The sequence below is a fragment of the Triturus cristatus genome, chromosome 8, assembly GCF_964204655.1.
Source record: "Triturus cristatus chromosome 8, aTriCri1.1, whole genome shotgun sequence".
NCBI classification, from domain to species: Eukaryota; Metazoa; Chordata; class Amphibia; order Caudata; family Salamandridae; genus Triturus; species Triturus cristatus.
This window is the reverse complement of record NC_140591.1, coordinates 401922125-401945183: the sequence shown is the minus strand read 5'-3', so window position 1 is coordinate 401945183 and position 23059 is coordinate 401922125. Positions and strand designations below refer to the sequence as shown.

General features: G+C 42.0%; 1 protein-coding gene across 2 annotated transcripts in view; it reads left to right on the top strand.

The window, feature by feature from the left end:
* The window catches only part of THSD1 (thrombospondin type 1 domain containing 1), a 112789-nt gene that overhangs the window by 56224 nt on the left and 33506 nt on the right, over nucleotides 1–23059 (top strand). For both annotated transcript variants that reach the window (XM_085621779.1, XM_085621778.1), the window contains exons 3-4: nucleotides 9871–10830; nucleotides 22838–22996. In XM_085621779.1, the coding sequence (XP_085477905.1) occupies nucleotides 9871–10830; nucleotides 22838–22996 (1119 nt within the window). The remainder of the gene's footprint in view (nucleotides 1–9870; nucleotides 10831–22837; nucleotides 22997–23059) is intronic.

The window sequence follows — 23059 nt, the reverse complement described above, 5'->3', positions numbered from 1 at the left end:
GCTGTTTCAAAGCGCTTTGAGACACTGCAAGCATGCAGACATGACAAGACAGGGCTCAGAGAATACAGTGATAGTGTAATATGAATGCAGGGGCACGGGCTGTGAGATAATGTTGTCGCCTAGAGCCCCCCCACCCCCGTGGGTTCAAAGGGATCCAGCCAGCAGGATATATTCTGGTTGTCTATCTGTCCACCCCAGCTGTCAACTTGTATTAAATAAACAAGCATTTACAATGCAACGGTCTCGACATTGTTAAAGTTAGAGCTATTGCCATTGCTCATGACAATGCCGTTTCTTTAAATGTTTTAAAAACAAAAACATAAACAAAAATAATGTCATGAGCAATGCCAATAGCTCAAACTTTACCAATGCCGAGACCATTGCATTGTAAATGCTTGTTACTTCTGTCACTGTGTACCTAATTTAGCTCACCTGTTGCACTCTATAATGGTGTCCCTCCCCGGTCCAACGCGGATTGTTCCGATTGTTTGGAGGGAGGTGCCACCTACCGGAAGTGAGGTACGACCACTTCCGCCTGATACCAGACGGGAGGTTAGCAGTCTAGCATACCTCTCTACATAAACCCATGCCTGGACAGATGCACAGCGGACACGCCAAAGCCGCACCTAAGGCAAGTCCGTCTGCGCCCGTCCGTGACGGAACGTCGCCAGGAGCAGGAACCCCTGCCGGTTTTGCCCCAAAACTAACAAATTAGGTGAGGACTTTTCACACCTATACCAGCCAAGAGACGGTCAAGCTTACCTATGACTATCCAACTAGACGGGTAGCAAATAAGGCATGTGCCATATCCACAGAAGTAGTGGGTCCGTTGTCATGTAATTTCTGTAAATTTCAAAGTATACAATTAACTCAGTCACTGGAAGACAATATCGCCTCTGATCAGGGTATTAGATCTCCTCACCATTCCATCAGCAGGAAGTGCTCTCCTAGGACTGATAGTAGTGAAGGCTGGAACTGTTTTCTGGCTAATGTAAGGTCTCTGCCAAAGCATGCAGTCAATATAGGGGACCTGCTGTCTTCACTAACCCTCACATAGGGTTTCTGACTGAAACCAGGACTAAGCCTGGCTCCAACCCTGCAATCTCAGTGGCACTTCCAGAAGGTTATCACATACAAAAACTAGATAGACTGCACAGGGCAGGAGGAGGAATAGCCATCATTTACAAGGACCCCATCACAATCTCCATCCTAGACCAAATTTGCAACGACCAGCTGGAAATATTAGTTTTTCGAATGGACTTACACCAAAGCCTCAGCTGGAAAGGAGCTTTAGTATATCGCCCCCCGGACCTCTATCCGGCACCACCACACAGCTTATGGAATTCATTGCCCCGCATGTTATATCAGCCAGGATTTATTTTATTCCTTGGAGACTTTAACGTGCACAGCAAAAACCCAGATAATCCAGAGGCTACTTCCCTTCTGACAGAACTGTCCTCACTCAATTTAACTAAAATAAATAAGGACCCCACCCACCAGGCAGGTCATACGCTGGATATAATACTAACAAACTCCCCTACTATATCATATGGAGCAACGTACCCCTTGACATGGTCAGACCATTCTATGATCGAGTTCCGTGTCAACGGTCCAAAGGCACAGTCTGTCCCCAAATACTAACCTAAAAAAAGTTATAGACAGTGGCATAAACTTACGCCCTCACATTTTCAAGCCGCTTTTATCCCACCTCAATACTCTGAAACTGACAATGCAGAGGAACGCCTAGCCTCCTTCAATGTCAGCCTACTATCCACTATGAACAGCTTAGCTCCTTTGAAACAGTGCCCCACGAACATAAAACGCTGCCATACACCGTGGTACTCTGCCACCCTTCGGCTTGAAAAAAGTCAATGTAAAAAACTTGAACATCGTTGGTGGCGCTCACATGATCCAATAGACAAAGAAAGATTTAAGTATGCTCTAAGACAGTACCATAATGATCTGAAAAACGCTCGGAAAACTCACATCGCATCCCAACTTGAACAAGCAGGGAGCACTCCGAGAATTCTCTACCAGATCCTAAAAACATTCACCAACTTTAAGGCCTGCGACATTGAATCCGACCCATCTCAAACGCTGTGCAACAAAATAGCAAGCCATCTAACTCGGAAAATTGATATGATCTATAATAAAATCACCTCAACGAAGGGCCCTCAGACTGACCCTAAATCTGATCTCCCACCGGCCATGCCCATCTCTCACATGCAGGAGAACCTCCCGTTACTTACTACAGAGAAGACTGAAGCTCTATTAAGAAGCGCCAAATCAGGGTCCCCACTGAATCTCATCCCTGCTAAAATAGCCGCCACACTATCTAAACAACTAGCCGGCCCCATCTGCTCTATCCTAAACAGCTCCATGAAGGAAGGCCTTCTCCCACTGGAGTGGAAAGCTGCGCAGATTCTTCCAATTAGGAAAAATTCTAAAATCCCCACGGAAGACGTAACCAAGGAAGGCCTTCTCCCACTGGAGTGGAAAGCTGCGCAGATTCTCCCAATTAGAAAAAATTCTAAAATCCCCACGGAAGACATAACCAACTCCCATTTCCCTACTTCCCTTACATAGCAAAATCTTGGAAAAACACATTAACAAGCACTTATCAGATTTCACTGAATCCTCAAACTGCCTGGATCCCTCTCAATCGGGATTCCGTCCCAGATATAGCACAGAGTCCGCGCTGGTGGCAGTCACAGACAAAATCATGATGCTGTTGGATAACGGTCAAGCAGTACTCCTGGTGCTGCTTGACCCATCCGCTGCATTCAATACCATCTCCCACCAGACCCTACTTAGGAGACTGGGAGACATAGGCCTTACAGGGATTGCATAGAAGTGGATGACCAACTTTCTGTTTGACAGAATTCAGATCATTAACCTAGGCCCATTTCACTCACAGACCACCAGGGTGACCAAGGGAGTACCACCGGGCTCATGTCTGAGCCCTACCTTGTTTAACATTTATGTTACTCCCTTGGCAAGACTATTGAGGAATTTGAGATTTATTCCAATATCCTACACTGATGACACCCAACTGCTCCTCTTCTTTGACAAAACCAATTCCAACATTCAGGCCACCTTTGCAGAAGGCATGAAGGCCATTGCGGAGTGGATGAAAGAACATTTTCTCCAGCTCAATGCAGCTAAGTCAGAGATTATGCTGTTTGGTGAAGCCACAGTGAAGTGGTCCCCTAGCTGGTGGCCAGAGGAATTAGGTCCTACCTCATGTCCTAAACAGGTGGTAAAAAACCTTGGAGTTCGATTAGACCATAAACTCTCATTGGGAGACCATTCCACCTCCACCACTGGAGCATGTTTCCATAGCCTTAGCTTGCTCAGAAGAGTTTTCCCTTTCCTGCCACTATCAACATGGAAAACCTTTATTCAGGCATTAGTCCTAAGCCGTCTGGACTATTGTAATGTGCTGCTGATCTCAGCCAATGAAAGCTCCATAAACAAACTCCAGGTGGTCCCGAACACCGCGGCCCGCCAGGTGACAAATGCCCCCCGCCCCCAGAATTGCATCACTCCCTCTTCTTCCAAAATTACACTGGTTACCAATATGGAAGAGGATCAAATTTAAGATGTGTGGTATTGCATACAAAGCATTAAACAACCTAGGCCTCAGCTACCTAAATGATAAAATTGTTAGCTATGTTCCTTCCAATCCCCTTCGCTCTGGAGCTAAAGCACTGCTCCAAGTTCTGCGCTTTAAAAAAACCCACTTAGGTGGCAAAGTCTTTTACCATCTGGCCCCACACTACTGGAATGAACTCCCCATTCACATGCGTCAATGCACGGACTATCTGGCATTCAGAAAGTTGCTGAAAACCTCACTGTTTTGATTGTCCCTCCTTGGCTTACTATGGCGGTCCTAGCGCGGAGATACCCTAAGGGGGTGATTCAGGTGCTCTATAAGTGAATAAATAGAAATAGAAATGACAATTGTAACCACAATATACATTATAGCTTGCAGGAAAGCAGAGCAACAATGGCCACCACCGCAGGGACCCCAGTAGCACCCACACTTGTAATCACAGCTGAGACCAGAGCAGTAATCACATCTACCGCCACAGCAGGCCTACAGCAGAAACCACTACAGAAACAATATCTGCCAACATATCTGAGACTTCAACAGCAACAATAGATGGCAAAACAGCACTGAACACAAAAGTAGCCAGAGGTGTTACCTCATCATCGGTGACAGCAGCATTTATATCTGCCATATTGCCAGAGAAACCAGCAGTGACTTCAACTGTAATCAACCAAACGAAAGGCTATAACTGCTCCACAAATGGAGCAGCAACAGCTTTCAGGACAGTGGGGAATGCAGCAGCAACAACAGCTGTCATGAACTTAAGGGTGTGCCAGAACAAATAGAAATCGTCACTCTTATTTCTGGAAAAAGTCCAATTCATTGCTCCATGAAAAGATCTATGAGGTACTTGACTCTTGTCAGCATTCAGAGTCATGTACTGCAGCAATAGAACACAGATCCATAGGACAAGTGATATTCAAATAAACAGCCAACACGTGTTTTGTCCCCTCGATCGGCCGTCAGGCCATGGTGCTTCCTCGGGGCGTTGTTAGTATTATTATTAAGCGAATCCTGCTCGGTGTAGCGAAAGCAAAATTAAATTAGAAGAACGAACGTCTGGTCACTGACGTCAGGTATCATTCAGTTGGCATGAATTGCTACACCGAGCAGGATTTGCTTAATAATAATACTAACAACGCCCTGAGGAAGCCCCGTGGCCAGACGGCCGATCAAGGGGGCGAAACACGTGTTGGCTGTTTATTTGAATATCACTTGTCCTACAGATCTGTGTTCTATTGCTGCAGTACATAACTCTGAATTCTGATAAGAGTCAAGTACCTCATAGATCTTTTCATGGAGCAATAAATTGGAATTTTTCCTGAAATAAGAGTGACGATTTCTACTTGTTCTGGCACACCATTAAGCTGATTACTCACAATGGGGAAGTGGTCTCCTATTGCCAAGAACAAGTGAACCCTAAGCTTTGGGCTCCATTATCAAAGGTTTACGGAGGATCGGGACCCATTACCCCTTATCCCCTGGCAACAGCTGTCATGAAGCAGTGACAGAGCTGCTACAACAGCAATGGCCACATCAGGAACCACAGGAGCAACCATAACTGTCACCATGTCATGGACAACAGCAGTGACAATGGCTGCCAGCAAGACAGGGACAACAACAGCAGCTGCCACAAAGCAGGAACCACCGCAGAACACAGGCCTCCCAAAACAGCTGCAAAGACTGCGGCCCCAACACCTGCTACAAAACTTGCAAACCATTTATCAAGGACCAGGCGTACCCAGTATTCGAAGAAACACGTGTAATAGAGTATTTGAAGAAAATTTCCCCCCTAGGACTCGTTCAAGTGTAAGTTAAGCATGTTGCAATTTTACTGTTGGCCAAAATGAGAAGTTTTTCATATATAATAAATAACATCACCATCAATTCATCTGTAATTCAAATATTGTTCTAAATGTAACCTATCCAAAATTGCTGAAAATAGTTTTAGCAAAGTAGGTGCTCCAAGTGATGGAGCAGTGCAGGTGCAGAAAGGTGAGCCAAAAACATATGCCACATTAAAGTATAGGCAATATTTACAGTATGTACAAAATGAGTCACACCCAAATTTAATAGATCATTATCAACAGAATCCGACACTGTTAGTATCCAGATTTTAATAGCCAGTCCAAAAATTATGTGGGTGAAACCCACAAATGTGGACGCTTCAACACCTTTTAGAAAATACTTTGGATCAATTTCTAGACCGCCATTGACAGCAAAAATCCTAGAAAGAGCAATCAATAAGGAACTAATACAATACCTTAAAGAAAATAATCTGCTAGACCCGACACAGCATGGCTTTAGTCCTTGTCATTCCACTGAGACGGCCCTGATATTAGCCACTGAGGAGATCCGGAAGACAGTAGATTGGGGGGAAGGGGGGGCAGAGCGGTCCTTATCCTTTTAGACCTATCGGCAGCATTTGATACCGTGAACCACACGGTATTAGTGCAGCGGCTGAGAGACGTGGGAATAGAGGATACCGCTCTTACCCTCCTCTCCTCCTTCCTAGAAGACAGGGAGCAGATCATTCACTGGTAGAGTCTACAGTCTGAGACTTTCCACCTCCCTTGCGGAGTTCCGCAGGGATCTGCCTTGTCACAGACGCTTTTTAACATATATGTATCCCCGCTTGCTGATCTTACTAGAAAACATGACTTTTCCTTGATCACATATGCCGATGACTCCCAGCTCATGATATCGGTATCTAAACAACCAGAGATAATTGCAAGCAGTTTTCATGCTTGTCTGAAAGATATCATGAGCTGGATGAGCCAAACTTTTCTGAAGATAAATACTGACAAGACTGAGGTCCTGGACTTTGCCCAGGGACCTTCTCTATGGAATAACACCTGGTGGCCAACAGAGGCGGGTGACTGCCCATGCCCTGTCTCAAAAGATAGGAACTTGGGTGTGATCTTCGCTGAGCAACTCAATTTCTCTGCCCAAGTTAACCATCTGACCTCCTCTTGCTGTTTCCTTTTGAAAAATTTAAGGAAAAGCTTTCCATTTATTCCACATGAACTCCAAAAGACCATTGTAGTGGCACTCTTTCTCTCTAAGTTAGACTACTGCAACGCGATCTTTTTAGGAATTGATAAGGCGCAGAGGTTGAAATTACAATCCCTGCAAAATGCCATAGCCAGATTACTTATGAACATTCCTAAGGGTTTCTCCACCTCGGCTGCCATCAGGACTTTGCATTGGCTCCCAGTCCAGCAACAAACGGAATTCAAGTCCCTCTGTTTGGTGCATAAGGCCCTTTATGGAGGAATCTCTGGGGAGATACAAAAGCTGTTCTCCAGGTATTCTCCCACTAGAACACTTAGATCCACAACGATGGGTCTCGTTTGCATTCCGAAAATCCGCAAGGTAAGGTGGGGGGGCTGTACCCTGTCATTTTGTGCGGCCAAGCTATGGAACCAGATGCCGTCCACCTTACGACTCCAACCTAATCTACAGATGTTTAGGAAAGCGCTGAAAACTTGGTTGTTTTCCGCGATCTAATAGTCTCGTTCAGAGCTCTTTTTCCCATGTACGTCAATCAGCGCCAAGACGTCATGGCATTCGAGTGCTCTACAAGTAACAAATCAAATCAAATCTTCATCAGGACAGGTGTAACCTTGGTAGCAATCGTGGCCTCCTCACAGCTTGACGGAATTATTTGAACATCAAGAGACCGGATCTGTAGAGCTTAATACGCAAGGCTCACTTGTAGCATGTTGGATAAGTGTCTTTGACTAAGCACAACCGGAAACACTTCCGTAAAGTCATAGTAATGAAAGCGTGAGCCACGTAGATGTCAGGCACCGCATACGACTCATCCATCTTTGTATCATTATTAATAGACTCCATAGCCTGACTTCTGATTTATTTATTCCTTTTCTGAATTGGTAGCATCATACTTCACAGATACCAACAAACTTTTGGTACTTGTGGATTTTAACATCCATATGGATGACGATCAAGACAAAGTTGAGTAAAGTGGCAGACTTTTTAAAAATGATATAAACATTGAAATGCTGTGTATAGGCCCTACTTACAAATCTGGTCACTCTTTGGATCTGGTTTTAACCCACAAATATGTTATTAGTTTTAAAGAGGTCATCGAACTGACGTGGATACACCCTTTTAGTAGTCTTTGATATTTTAATAGAACAAGACACCAAACAAGTGGCACAGAAATAAAAGCTCACATCCTTGGAGTACTTTACATTGCAGAACCTGGGCCTTAATTGTAGATGATCCTCATATTCCAACAATCTTGTTGAAAATACAGAAGAATTTGAGCAATGGATCACTACATCCTTGGATAGCATGATACCAATGAAAAAACTAATACCCGAAACCGACCTTCTGAATCTTGGTAGAAAGATACATTTAAAACCACAAAGCATGTGTAAAAAAACGTGAAAGAAAATGAAGCAAATAATTACAAGATAGAAGATAAAATGATTTATAAAAATAAACTCCAAACATAGTATAAAGAAATTAAAATTGCAAAAGCACAACATGCCCAGAATAGAATACTAAAATTTAAAAAATATTGAATGTGTTTAAAAGTATAGCTTCTGTGGAAGGAAATGCAATTACTCGGTCGCAAGAATTATGTGACAAAGTTTTAGAATTCTTCCATGAGAAAATTGTCCCTCTTATTTAAAAAGTTCTTCTAACATCTGGATCTTGATGATAAATGTCAGTCTGATATAGTGCCCAGAGGAGAAACCGGTGCTCCTTCACCCTGGTAAAGTCCGAAAAGGTGTTTAATATCATTAGGTCTACACCTTTCTCATCCCCATTGGACGTTTTTCCTGTCCATCAACTGAAGTCTGTTTCAGATACTATTGTCCCTTTATTAACAACTGTGTGTAATTCCTCCCTAAGGTTGTGAATCATACCACTGAACTGGAAATCAGCTTTGGTTAGGCCTCTAGTAAAGAAACCCTCGGCTGACCAAATATATTTTCTAATTACCGGTTCATTTCTCTCCTTCCATTATTTGCTAAATTAACAGAGAAAATAATGAATAAGCAATTAATTGACTCTGACGAATCAAGTAACTATTACACAAAACCCAGTCAGGGTTTAGAAGAGTTTTAAGTAGTGAAATGTTCCTTGTCAAAGTAATTGACGATATCAGGTGCAAAAGGTAAGTGACAGCATTGGTCTTATTAGGTTTCTCCTCTGCGTTTGACACTGTTGCACATCCCCGTCTCCTTGGCTAACAGACTGGAATCACAGACAAGGTTTGAAATGTTTTTCTAATTTTAAGTCCTCTCCATAACAATATTTATATTACCTCGAGGCTCCATGTTAAACCCTTGCCTGTTTAAAATGTATGTAGTCCCGTTGGCTTCAATAAGAACATTTTTGGCTTGTCATTTTTTATGTACGCTGATGACACTCAGATGGTTGTCAAATTAGATGGGAAATCAGTTAGAGATGTAGAGAATTTTAAAACCTGACCCTAAAGTTTTGCTTTATGGATGAACTAAAATTCATTATCGCTGCATGGTAATAAAATCGAAATATTAGTCTTAGGCACAGAGACAAAATGGACCACCGGGTGGGTGAGAGACTTGTGGAATACTGCCCATACGTACCCGCCAGTCGGTGGCCACCAGTACCCGCCAGTCGGTGGCCACCAGGTTAATTGTGGATGCCGTTTGCTGTCTTGAAGAGTATTTGTCACAGGATAGGCAGCCACTGCAGTAGATGCAGTCATGGCACAGTGTCATTTATTGTAGGGTCCTTTTTCCTGAAGTGCTAATAATATAGTAATTGATTCTCGCACTAATTATAGTTCAAACCAGGGTACTTTTATAGTTGTTTTGAAATAGCAGTTAGCATGCAGCGTTTCAGATGGCAGCTATTTGCATAATTTCGTTTGAAATATATATTCCATTGCTCTCAGAGTTAGGGTGGGTTGATTCTGAACCTAATGAGCATTCTGTCACTTTACCACCAGTAAACATGCACATACATGACATACATGTATCGTGTCCTTGCTGCAGCAAGTGTTTCTTTATTCATCCTGAACTCTAAACCCATGTGTAATACTGTGAGTGAATGTTAGTAGCGCATCGTATAATGCTGGGCTTAGTACATAACATTACACGAGCCACTTAGGGTATTAATGGACATCTCTAAAATGCAATTCATTTGTTAAACATTATAATTATTATTATTATTGTCAGAGTTTATAAAGCGCCCAGCTACTCACATTATTAACATAGACCTTTTGTGTGTTGCAGTTCTTGGAGAAGACAAATATCTTTTCTTGGAGCGATCAAGCCACATAGCTTTGAGCAAAGACATGGTATTTGTGGAGTACCGCTACCAAGATAATGACACCACAGCTGCAAAGAACATGTCTATTACTCTTCTGAATGCCAGCACCAACCAAACTATTGCAGAAAAAGAGCTTCCAGCGAATGAAGGTGTTGTGGGATTTGAGTGCTTCTATTTCACCGTTGCTGGGCATTATCAGTTCACAATGGCCCCGAAGGCTGAGAACGCAAGTCTTATTGAGTTGAGGAGCAAGGTGCTGAATGTCACATGGCCTGTGTTTCACATCGACGTCAACAGGACCCTGCATTCAGCACTAAACTCGCTCCTGGTTGGAGTGTTCACAAACAAACAATTGTGTGACCTTGCAAAAGAAGACAGCATAATGGTTTCTGTTGAGTTCAAGCATAGGAATAGCCTTCACGAATCGGGGAGTGTAAGTTTTGAAGAGGCACTGTCCAAGGGGATGAGCAAAACCATTCCTCTTTCTAGCTCACAGTGGGTGGAGTTTGACTGCGCTCCCACTAGCCAGGATGTCTTCATGGTAGTGTCCCTGAAATCGTTACAGGGCCCCTCCGTGATTACCTCAACTGGGCCCATAGACCTTGTGAAGAGATTTGGATATAAGCTTGTAGTTGCACCTGAACAAACTTGCGATTCGTTGGCTGATGTGCGTGTTGTGCCACCTCCTTGCACCCTTCTCCGCGGGAAGATCGTTGTCTACAAAGAGACCCCAAGGCCTTCTGGTGAACGTATAACATCACTGGCTGAAACCGTCATATACCCAGGGAATGACCACATGGAAATCAACTGCACTCTGTTCGAGCTCGGAGTTAATAAATACTGTTTTGAATTTTTTATGGTCTCAAGCAAAAGTCACTTTTTTTCCAGAGCGAAGGAATGTATAGCAGTGCGGCGGGATATAGGTTTGTATCAGAACTCATAAGTTTAATGTCATTGACTTGAAATTGAAAGATAACAGAGGGGTATTACATGACAAGTACTGTTTTCTGAAATGAAGATCTTTCATGGATTCAAGTGTTGGGCTTTGTGCTAAATTCGCAGGGGACTGTAGTTTAGCGGAATAATACACAAGGAGGTGCAACTTCAAAAGGCCAATTTTTCATTGCTAAGTTCAAGTCAGTATTTTAAAGTTCATAGTTTGTTGAATTGTTCAGGAGCATCATACAATTATCCCCAACAATAAAACAGTTAATATATTATTCCATGGCCTAACATTAATGTTTGCTTAAAAAGTACAATCATTCATACATGCTTAGACTAATCCTTAAATTCACAACACACACATTTAAGAAGTGCCAACACTGAGCTGGCATCCCACTGGAAATGCCGGATCTAGGTATTCCTGGCTTTTGACTATTCATTGTTCCATTCCTGGAAGCACAATAAGGGCATAAGTTATCTATCTCTTGCTTGAGGAACATTTGTCCAGTGCTTACCTCTGCTCTACATGTTTCAGTCGGTATGAGATTCTGCCAGAACTAAGTGGCTTGCACAGAGATTAGGGATGCACTGATCTTGTAGAAGGAAAAGAGCACTACCAGTAGAGGACATTGTATTTATGGCACTTAGGTCTTTATCAGGGTCCTCGACCTGCCATCTACTTTTCTCAGGTGAAGAGGTCTATTGCAACCTCTACAATTGTCTCATTAGAGCAGCATCAAGGAAGGAAGCAGTGTCTGGTCCCTCTGTGATCACGCGGCTCATAATTATTCTTGGGCTTTATGTGATTACCCAAAATCTTCTGGTTTCTTCTAGGAGGATCTAGTTTTTCAGGGTCATTCTGGACTCCAGTCAGGTAAAGGGCTTCCTTCCTCCATAAAGTTTAACTGCTAATCTGCAAGATGATGGACCATTTTTTTGCACAACAAGACTGTGTCAGCTTGAATGTTTCAGCGGCTTCTAGGACCCCGGGCTTCTTGCACATGTGTTGTCACCTATACCCTGCTCCACATAAGCTCCCAGAAACACTTACTGTTGAATATTGAGACCAGTTGCTGGATGATCAGGCCAAGCCTGTCTCATTCCTTCTATTTACTCTCACAACCTTGCAGTGGCGACCCTTTGATGCTAACTATTAAATGGGATGTCCCTATTGCTTGCTCTGTGGCTCACAGTCACAACTGTCTCTTCAGAGTATAAGTGGAATGGACACAAGAGCTCTCCCTCGTTACCCAGTGGAATAAATTAGATTTTTTTCCCTTCATAAAAGTGCAAGACAATTGTACAACTGATAAAAACGTTCTTACCTATGGCAAGACAACGGTGGTGTATCATACTCATGGCCAACATCACAGACCTCTTCTATCTGAGTTAGCAAGGGGCCACTTAATCAGTGCAATTCTGCCGGCTGGCAGGTAGCTGTGGGACTTGATGATTTAGCAGTAGAAGCTTCTGCTGGTCTCTTCCTTTGCAGGAGTTGAAAACCATGACAGACAGCATGATCAAGTTTCGTCATTAAACTCATGAGCCCAAAATCCACAGGACACCCTTAGATCCATGTTTGAAAACTAGGCTCGCCCACTTCTAGATGTCATTACCATCCATCTGAATTCCAGATGCAATCTGTTTGCTTCCTTGATGGGCGGTTAGTCTCGTATTTCAATGGACAAGAACATTTCTTTCAATTTCTGTGATTCTGTCCTTTAGAAGATCAGAGGCAGCCCATGATGTTAGGTTTTTCAGTGTCTCCAGCTTCATCATGCCATGCTTGCTTCTGAGATCTACTCCATGTGCTTTACAGGGGCCACACATGCCTTCCACAAGGGAAGTCACTGTTGTCCATGGGGTAAGGGATGGTGCTTCATCTGCCTCTGCCATCTCTCAGCTTTACTTTGTGGTTAGCCTTTGCCCCTTTTGTGCTTTCCACAGAGAGTGTGGGTGTACTGGCAACTGCCAACAGGATCCCCAAAGACACTCAGTACAAGATTAATTGGCTGAATTTTATAATTGAGTCTTTATTAAAACACATCAACATGCTTACTTTCTCATAGGTTGATATCATGACTTCTCCTATTATTCAGCGGAATTAGCCGTGCAAAACCTACCTTGTGGCCTTATGGGGCTCTAGCATATTTTTACAGCCCTTATCAGTTAGTCAGCAGTCCATTGCCAATCAGTACTACTATTTCCTTTTAGTTTACAATCCCAACAAAGTATGTTAGGGAAGAGGTTTCCCACTCAGGTCTTTCCCTGCTCCCAGAATGTGCTGTGGAGCTAGTGCCAAGTGACATCAGCAGGTGTCACTTAGTATCCTGGCAGGAAAGCTTGTGTGTTCTTATCAGGCAGGACATGGAGACTAAGGCATTAGAAAAAAGATGTGGGATTTGGTTTATCCTTGAATTTGTTGGGTAGGAGCCATGTGAAAAAGATATGCTCAGTCATCTAAGGGTACCCTAGCTGGATATACCCGGGGGTGAGCATGACCAGTAATTGAGCCGCACTTGCTCTAGTTAGCACAAATATTATTGCAAAACGTCTGCACATAATGTTCTTGATCATCCACATTCATAAAAACTAAAAAACATAACATACAAGAAGGGGACGCAGTGTTCATGCAAAAACATATTTACATGGGGAGGACAGTAGCATCACTCCAGGTGCAGGTACAGCACCACAAACATTTTACATTGCTACTACAAGCCAGGACCCGGGAAAGGGACTGTTCGTGGGTACCCCTTTGAGAGTACAGATGGGGAGAAAAATTTAGGATCTCTGCACTTTTAGGGTAGACTAAAGTTGTCTGTAATGGACAACTTTAGTCAGTAGTCTGAAGATAAAGAGTCTGATTGGCCATTTGGGATTAGGTACCTCTCAAACCTAGCCAAAAACAGAAAAATATAGGAGAGGTTCAGAGACAAATGAAATATGGCAGGGATGGGACAACTACGTATAAATTGATACCTGTAGAGATTTGTAGAGCACTCCCTAAAATAAATGGATTAAAATGCTTTCTGGAAATTTTTATCCCTGTGTGCTACACTGAAGCGTATGCTGCCTGTCATACGTAATTTACATTGATCTGGAAGGTCAAGTAACTGAACTTGAACACAGTGTGCACTATCACCAAAAACTATATAACACATTTTTCAATATATTTTACATTAATACAAACTTTTTCAGATCTTTTTACCATCATTTATTTAATTTTCACAAACAATACCAATATTAACATTCACTGATGTGAGTTCAACTATGTGAACCAATTACCAAAATTCATCTTTCTTCTGCAGGAATACAACATTAGATCATAAAACAATAACTGATCACTACGCCCAATGCATTTCGGGAACTAGTCCCTTCTTCAGGGGCTCATCTCCATATGCTTACTCAAAAATCCAAAGTTAATGCGGCTTTACTGTCCTCTCATGTGATTATCTTGAATTGTGGCAAGTACTCCAATTTTCCTAATATATTGGTGTCCGCTCGAACGAATCCGGATCTATACTCAAAATATATCCTGCCGTATCTTAAATCCAATGGTCTAAAAACCAAGGTCGACACTGCCAAGACATTGGGACCTATCTTGATATCAAACTTTAGGAAAATATTGGCCATCTTTAACATATTCCAAACAGATATTCATATTGGTTTCTTTTTTTCATACAGAGATTACCTTTCTCTCATTAGCCATGGTGTAAAAACATTGTAACATACAATTGAGATGGACATTTCTAGAGTAGTCCAGGATACCTGGCGGGTTGCAGTGCGCTCTACAAATATTCATTACATTACAGTATTATTGGCTGTCTTTCTATTTAGTTTTCTGATTGTTCAGTATCCAATTCTCTTTATGATCATATTGCTTATCATACCATAATCTTCTAATAGTTTCCACACCGGATGTGCACGTTATGTATTATCATTGTCACAGATAACACTCACTCGTCCTTTGTTGTGAAGTCCCTTCAAGGAAAGTGTGTCAAGAATATTAATCCATTTAGTTTCTCATTTGGCAAGTAGTATTCCTGAAGTAATACTTCACATACTCTTAAATACCTTTGTAAATCGCCCCCCTTGTATTCAGATTCTTCTCTTATGTTTTGTGGAACTGGTGAGAAAAAACTTTCAATCTGACTTTTCGCATATGTTTGAAAAGCTCTACTTTAGACCTCAAATAACGTGTATAGTTTGTAGGTGCAAAAGAATCTCCTTTCTGTAAAATGCTTTCTTTTTCTGATGTAAGTGTGTATTCTGAAAAGGTTTATGACTATTTTTTTCTGAATGTGAGTCCTCCACTTCCTTTTCTCTGTCCACGTTTTGGCTTGCCTTTTCTATTGTGACTTTTACCAAAAAAAAGTCTGCTTTGGGGTTGAATTAACCACTTATACATTGACCTCCTCAATTCTCTTTACACTGAACTAGGTCTCTTCAGATTGTATACTAACATCATTTGAAGATGCACATTTAGTTTTCTATATCCTTTATCATTAGCATGTTTGTTGCAAAATATATATCTACAATTTCATTTTGTTAGTCTTACATGTCTTTCTTATACTTTCTGATTTGTCTTTCCTGATGTTTTGCCTTATATTTATCCAGTTGCTTATTATTCTCAACGGTAATATTTCAATTGCATATTTATTAATTTCTTTTAGTCATTCTTGTTCTAATACTAGTTATTTCTAATCTTTAGACAGTTGTTTAGTAGTTGACAGAATCATATCAAAGTATCATTTGTTCAAAATATTATCGCATTTCTCAACAAATAATATCAATTACAGTGACACGGTTTGACCACTTGGAATTTTCACTGCTTTGTAACACTGTCCTAATACTGAGTTTCTATAGTATTTCTTTTTTTAATATATAATTACGTTTTATCACTCTTGTTCTTTTGAAGGTTTAGTTGTTAATTTCAAGATATCCACATCCATAACTGCACTTATTGTTGGAAACGTTGGTACTCATGACTGAAGCCATACCCATCCATGGTAATTTTGCACAAAACTCCCTATCCTGCAAAACTAGTCACACTTTAAGTTTTTATGATATATTGCAGGATACATGAGACGTTTATGCACAGATGTTGCTGCATGCAAGTGGTCTCCTCCTTTGAAAGTATATATTGGAAGGACCAACTTAGGTTCCCCAGTCTAAGGGCACCCTAAAACTAAGGAGCAACTGATATGGAATCTGGTGGGTTTAGGGGCCCCTTAAATGGAGCTAAAGAATAGTAAAAATGCAGAGGACGTTAGGGGACAAAAGAAATATGGCAAGCCTGGGACAACTGCTTAGACAGTCTGGGACTTTGGTTCGTATGGTTAACAATAAGTCCACCAGGGATGTTTGCACAGAGTTCCCCATCCAAAGCCATAGTCAAGTTCCAGGTTGGTATAATACACTGTTGGCTATGTAAGCCTTTTGTGCGCAGACATAGAATAATATTCTTGAGCATTATTTATTCATTTAAAATATGCAAAACTTTGGCCCCCAAGCATCCAAACAGAACATGATCAACAGATAGGTGCCCAGCAGGAGAATAAGCAGAAGAGAGATGTCTTTAAGGTGTTTCTAAATGAAGAGATGATCAGCTAGTTGGTTTAAAAGGCAGGTAAGCTTATCCAAAATCTGTGGGCGTTACACTCTGAGGTCCTCCCTCCACCCCTGTTGCGAGTGATTTTATACAGAGAAAGAGAACCAGACCAAAAGAGTCTGAAGAAGAGTATGGATATATCAACTCAGAAACTGTGGCCCGGACGAATAAAAAGTTTGAGTGCTTTGAAATAAATCCACTGTTTGATCTGGAACTAGAGAAGGGTGTGTTGGGCCTCAGAAACGTGGTCGTACTTGTGAAGTCCACAGATAAGCCTTACCACTGTTTTTAATTCTATAAAGCTTCCTCAACAGATCCTTTGGCAAGCCAAGAAAGATACTGTTACTTTATTATAAGCAGTCCATTATCACAACAGCCCTTACTGGGGCTCATTTTTCTGCAAGTGAGGGCCATGCGATGTGAGAGACAAGCTGACCAAACAAACTGGATCTGGTGATCAAGAGAGCCCCTAGATGTTCAGTTGTACCAACTGGGACAGGAAAATTTGCATGGAGGTTGGCCACAGCCTCTCTGACCAAACCAACTGGTCTTGGCCAATCACCAGGATATCCTTCTTGTTCCTAGTTAGTTTTAGGAAATTCAGGGACATCTACATCCACTCCCTAACTGTGCTATATGTATTCGTAAAGTGCTCTATCATTCGCAGGGGTATCCTGGCACTGAGCAAGGGTGTGTGCCTAGCCTTACCTATGCTAGGCTAGCTAATTGAAAAGCCAGGTCTTCAGGTGAGGTAATCACAAAGGCGCTCAATGCTGTCACAGTCAGTGTGATAAAACCTCAGCTGCAACTGTGCATTGTTTGCATAAGAGAGCGCAGTGAAGCCAAAAGACCTCACCAGCTCCCCCAGGGGCAAGGTGGGGGAGAGGACTGACCCCCGTGGAGCCCCACTCCCTATGGGTGTCTCTTTGGATCTAAAAGGTATAATCACCACTGTTTGTGAATGCATGGTAAACAATTCAGCCAATCCCAGCGGTGAGGATAAAACAAAGGGTGCCAAGACCAAACAAGTGATGTGTGGGAAATACTACTCTTTCTTCAATCCACACACTTCAGGTTAAGAGAGGCATGCCGAGAATTGGTCATTTTTATTATTAAAATTCAGGCTTAGTTACTTAAGTCAATTTACGTAGCATTGGAAAAAGAGGCATTCGGTAAATTACTGTTTCCATATAAAGAGACGTTTCAGGTGAACCCATAGAATTTAAGTTGGGACCAAGTAGATTAGGGGATCACATTCCAGATAGATGTACCAAATAAAAATAGCATTAGGCTCTCTAATCCGACTCGTTGTTCTACAGTCATTCCTAAAATTATATAAGCTTGAGGGCCAAGCTCTTGCTCCCCAGTTCCACATTACAACGAAGTGCTTCCCCTAGACTGCTTCACAACCACTAACAATGCAATTATTCTTAGACCATTCTAGTGCATAGAGTCTTTTTTGAAACTTTGTCATGTCACCAAGCCATTCCTTCTCCCTGTGCAGGCTAGTGATTTATTACGGAGTGTTTCCCAAAATTCCGTGCTATTATCTATTGCTGGGCGCATTCATGATAAAAATGTTTCTTTCATCTCTCACCAGGGTGTTTATCGTCCCATTTTCTACAACCAGCATATTTCCCCTGGGCTTCAAAGTATTACCTGTGTCCATATTAGCAGGAGGAATGAAACCTGGTGGTGTTGCAAAACTCAATAGTCTAGATTTACCCATGGTTACGCTTCCATAAAATAGCTTCACACAGCCTTATTGTCCACCATTGCTGTTGGGTGGCTCTTTACCTTTCAAGGTGCTTGCACTTCTTTCAACTTTGAAAACTCTCTGGCCCTGTTAGCAGAAGGGCTGAGCAACGTTCCCAGTAATGTTTATCTCCCACAAAAAACTGTTGGAGTCCATTTGTGACGATGGGCAACTCGGCTCTTTGTGCGACAAGGACATATTTATGGCTAGTAGGCTAGAAGACAACTTCACTCTATCTGCTAGCTCCTTCCCTACTGTGCCAGACATTCTCACTCCCCGCCTCCCACAGAAGGCGAAATAGGTCCTAACCTCTCTATGTCCCTACAAATATAATTTTCAATTTTTATCTCACTAATGCATGAAACTTCAGGACCCACTTAAATCGTGAGCCTTCACGAGGACATGTCTTGTGTCCATCGTATGGTCTACTCGTCTGCCTCTGATCAATGAGCAGTTGGGGTGACAGATATGGCCTAACGGCTAGAGCAGTCTACTTTGGAGCCGGGGAATGGGAGCAAGTCAAGCAAACTGATCCTGGTGCCCTGAAGGTGCACGTAAGTGATACCAAATGACCCTGGGGGAGATAGACAAACTCAAAAGACGAGGTCGCCGTGACCTGTGAATGGGCTTTTCTTGCCAAGTAGTACAGATGTGTACACTTATACTGGTTGCTCGTGAGCTCTCTGACAGATTTAATGAACCACCGGTCCGCATCTTCAGTATTTACAAAATACGTAATAGCTCTTCCTTGGTCCATCAATATAAGCTTGAACCACTTGACAGAGAACTGCATTCACGGGCATCTGCTGCCAGACAGGGAGAATTGCCCTCCCATCCCTAAAAACATTGCAATAAGTAATGGTTGCAAAGATTTCCAAATCAAAACAATACGAATGCCTGCACGCCACGTCATACACTGCGGCATGGTGCCAGGGGCGTAGCTCTAAGAGATGATTGGGGTGTTACACCCCCTCAAAAAATGTATTCAGTAGTAAATAGTTGGGTACAAGTACTTTCAATCGGGTAATGTGAAATGTCTGTCGGATTTCACCTGGAATTTTTACATGCCCACACTGATAAAACACACACACTCTCTCTCCTATGTTTTGAAAGCCTTGAAAAATGTTGATTAGTTTGAAAACTATTGTGTTTTAAGTATCCCTCATCTCTCTTTCCCATGCCCCTTAAGCCCCACTCATGTCCTGCTTCTCATATAGGGCCTCATGTAGGTAGCCAAATACCGGTCGGTAACGGCCGATTTTCGGTAATTATACCGTTACCGACCGGTATTTTGGCTTTTGAGATGTAGGGGGAGAATTTCTGTATTCGGAATTTACCGAATCGGTAAAATTACCGATTCGGTAATTTTACCGATTCGGTAAATTCCGAATACAGAAATGAGATGTAGGGGGACTGTGTGGTGTGTGTGGGGATTCGTTATTTACCACCAACTAATAGTTGGTGGTAAATAACGAATATGTGTGTAAATGCATTATTTTGCCCGTAGATGTGTGCAATGTGGCAGACACACATGCCCTCAGGGCATGTATGTGTGCCACATGTGCACACATGGCCGAATCAGGGGTGCAACAGGGTGTCAATGTGACACCCTGCCACCCTTGCATGTGCTCCCCCATTACCGAATCGGTATTTACCGATTCGGTAATGAGGCATACCTTCCCATCAATGGGAAGGTATGCCTCATTACCGATTCGGTAAATACCGATTCGGTAATTACCGAATTTTTCCGAATCGGTAATATTTACCGACCAATTACCTACATAGCATTTACCACTTCATAAATACCGAATCGGTATGATTCGGTATTTATGAAGTGGTAAATGCCAGCCCACCTACATAAGGCCCATAATGTGTTTTAATAAGCTGTCCCAGGGTGATTGTTGTAAAATATGAAGCTCCATAATTTACACATATTTAAGGGGTCATAGTGCGTTGACTGGGAGTAGAGGCTACAGCAGAGGACGAAGGAAACCACTGGAACAATAAGGACTCCGGCTCAATTAACTGATTTCAAATCACGTTTTATAGGACACAGACTTCATACTCCATAAAGAAAAAAAATATTCCTCTGTGCCCAGCAATGTCGAGGACTACCATGGCCCACAGAAACTGCGGACATTTGTATTTGTATATATTTTTTAAATGTGTTCAACATTTTTGTTATTTAATGTTAAGGTTGGCACCTGTCACTTAATGGTGAAGGTTTCACTCAAGTACATGATTGCTGCACACACACATAAACATGATACTGTATAAGTAAACCTTGATTAAAAAAAAAGTGAAATCAAAAAAGGGGAAAAACACTTGGCATACAGAAATAAATGCGTGGTAACATCACTAAAAGATAGCATGTGACGTCTGAAATAATTAAAAGGCCTTCAAATAGTAAATCACAGAAAACAATGACAATCTCTTTCCACTCCCACAACCACACATACTTAATTGGATCGATAACATATTAGTGTGAATTTTAAATGTTAATATTCAATTAAATTATGTTATGTTTATGCATAACCTCCTAGGGTTCTTAGCAGTCCTCATCCCATACTCAGCATAAATATATATACAGTGTATAATTTGTGCAGGTATTTGCTGATGCCACTCATTTCTGGGAAATAGAACATATTTTTTATTATCAGACTTTCACCCCGAGGAAGAGAGGAAAAGACAGAAAAAAGAAAAAGACTGAAGAAGAAAAAGCTTGGAAAACAGTGACAGAGAGAGAAAGAAAGAAGTGACGAAAAAGAGCCCGCAATACTGATATGAAGAAACAGGAAATGTAGGGTGGTGGAGAAAGAGGGATGAGGTGGAATCAGAACTGGACTCCCTTGGTATTCAGCAACGTTAAGCACTATATGCATGAAGCATTTGCATAAACACCCACATGAGCCAATGAAAACCCGCATCTCTTAAACCTAGATACCAAAGGTTTTTACAGAAGGGGCTCACGCTGAACCAAGCTGGAAAGCAAATGTTGCACCTTTAATGTAACAATATGTCAATTGTGGAAGGCACAGGCATTAATTTAAATCGAATTTTAGATAATGTATTAACTTACCTTTCACTTACACATTCCAAAGTTCTCTAGGAATTCATAACAATTAGAAGGAAACCTACGATTTACATCCAGCTCAGGAATTTTTAAATGGCCATAAAAAGACATACTTCCCACTACTGTAATCAAAATAGAATAGAGAAAATTAGCTTTTGATAGAATTAACTCCTGGCCTACTGCCAGCACAAAGCTTTAACAAACAAAGGCAGAGGCTCCAGAAAGAACAGGAAAACCTCAATGTATTATTCCAAAACACACCATCTCCGATGGAAAGGTGAAAGAAATGTATAACAGCAAACGGAATCACTGAAGTATTTTACGTCTCTAAGCCAATCTCAACCACTGGGAAATATATTTTCACTGTAGAGCCACCACCTAATAATATCTTGCTTGCAAAAGCTGTGGGACAAGATCAGCTACCTCCTTCCCTTAAAATACCCTCTTAATAGAACAGACGCCCCAGAGCCCCAAAAATGCAAAGGTGAAGAACAGCCCTTCCTCCCACAATAGGATCATTATGGAGACCCTAGAAATCAAGGGGCATATTTGTAAAAAACGTGCAACGCCCTTGCGCTACGTGCAAGAGTGATGCAACTCTTAAGTTAGATTTTTCAAGCCAAGCAAAGCCACCCATGGATTTTTGCGCATTCCCAGATTTACCATTAGTGGTAGACCTGGGAATGCGTCAAAATGCGTTGGCTCCCCAGGTGAGGCGTAGCATGGAGAAATATCTTTATTTTTCCTTGTTACTTCCTGATTCTATGTGTGATGCTTCTGCTGCACACATAGAAAGAGGAAGATTCCTCTCAGGATTGTTTTTGTGCAGGAAGGTGTCTTGCAAAGGGAAAAGACAGGAATGTGCCGTATAATGCTAGATATGGCACATTCCTGTCCTTTCCCTATCACACACTGCAGCGCAGCAAGGTGAGTTACTGCGCTGCGTAATATGTCCCCAAATGTCACAATGGCACTAAAGAAACTCACTTTTGGTTGAGGCAGATCTCGCGGAAAGCTACGGTCCCGGGCCGGTAGTGGTGAGGCTTCTTGACGCTAGTGGCAGGAGTGCTTTTGCTGGCAGTTTTGGTAGTCAACTGTTAACAAGGTGCTTTTACACCGGTGGACTTGTGAGCGGTCTGCTTGGAATAGCCCATAGCAAAAGCGTGAGCTGTCTCTGTCAACGTCAACGTAATAGATAGAACCTCCGATCTCAAAATCTCAAATTAGCCCCTTTATTCATTCCTACTGAGTGGCTTGTGGCTATCAATGTGAGGGATTGCATCCCACTGTCTTAGATGTTTTATTGTAAAATTATTAAGCAAAAGCCAATATTAATAGTTTGCTACTCTGAGAGGAAAAGCAGCATTTATAATATTGGACATTTAGATATGAAAATGTATCATAGCTTTGCAGGTTGATCTCAAACTTGCCATGGAAAATTAATCTCCCAGTCTCAATATTTGTAATAAATGGAAGGCATTTTATTTTTCCCTAAAAACTGTTAAAAACATTTTAAATTATTGGTTAAGTTGTATTATCCTTCCGCAGCGGCATGGGGTGTTTGGGAGTCCTGGAATCCCTGCAGCGTGACATGCGGTGATGGAGTCCGTGACAGATACAGAAAATGTCTCACTTCCTCAACATTCAAGCCAGGATGTGTGGGACCACATACGGAGGTCTCCCTTTGCTCTCTGGATGACTGCTCGAGTAAGGGTTTGCATTTATTTATGTTTACAGGTTAATGCATGTGTGAAAAATATGAATGTGCCA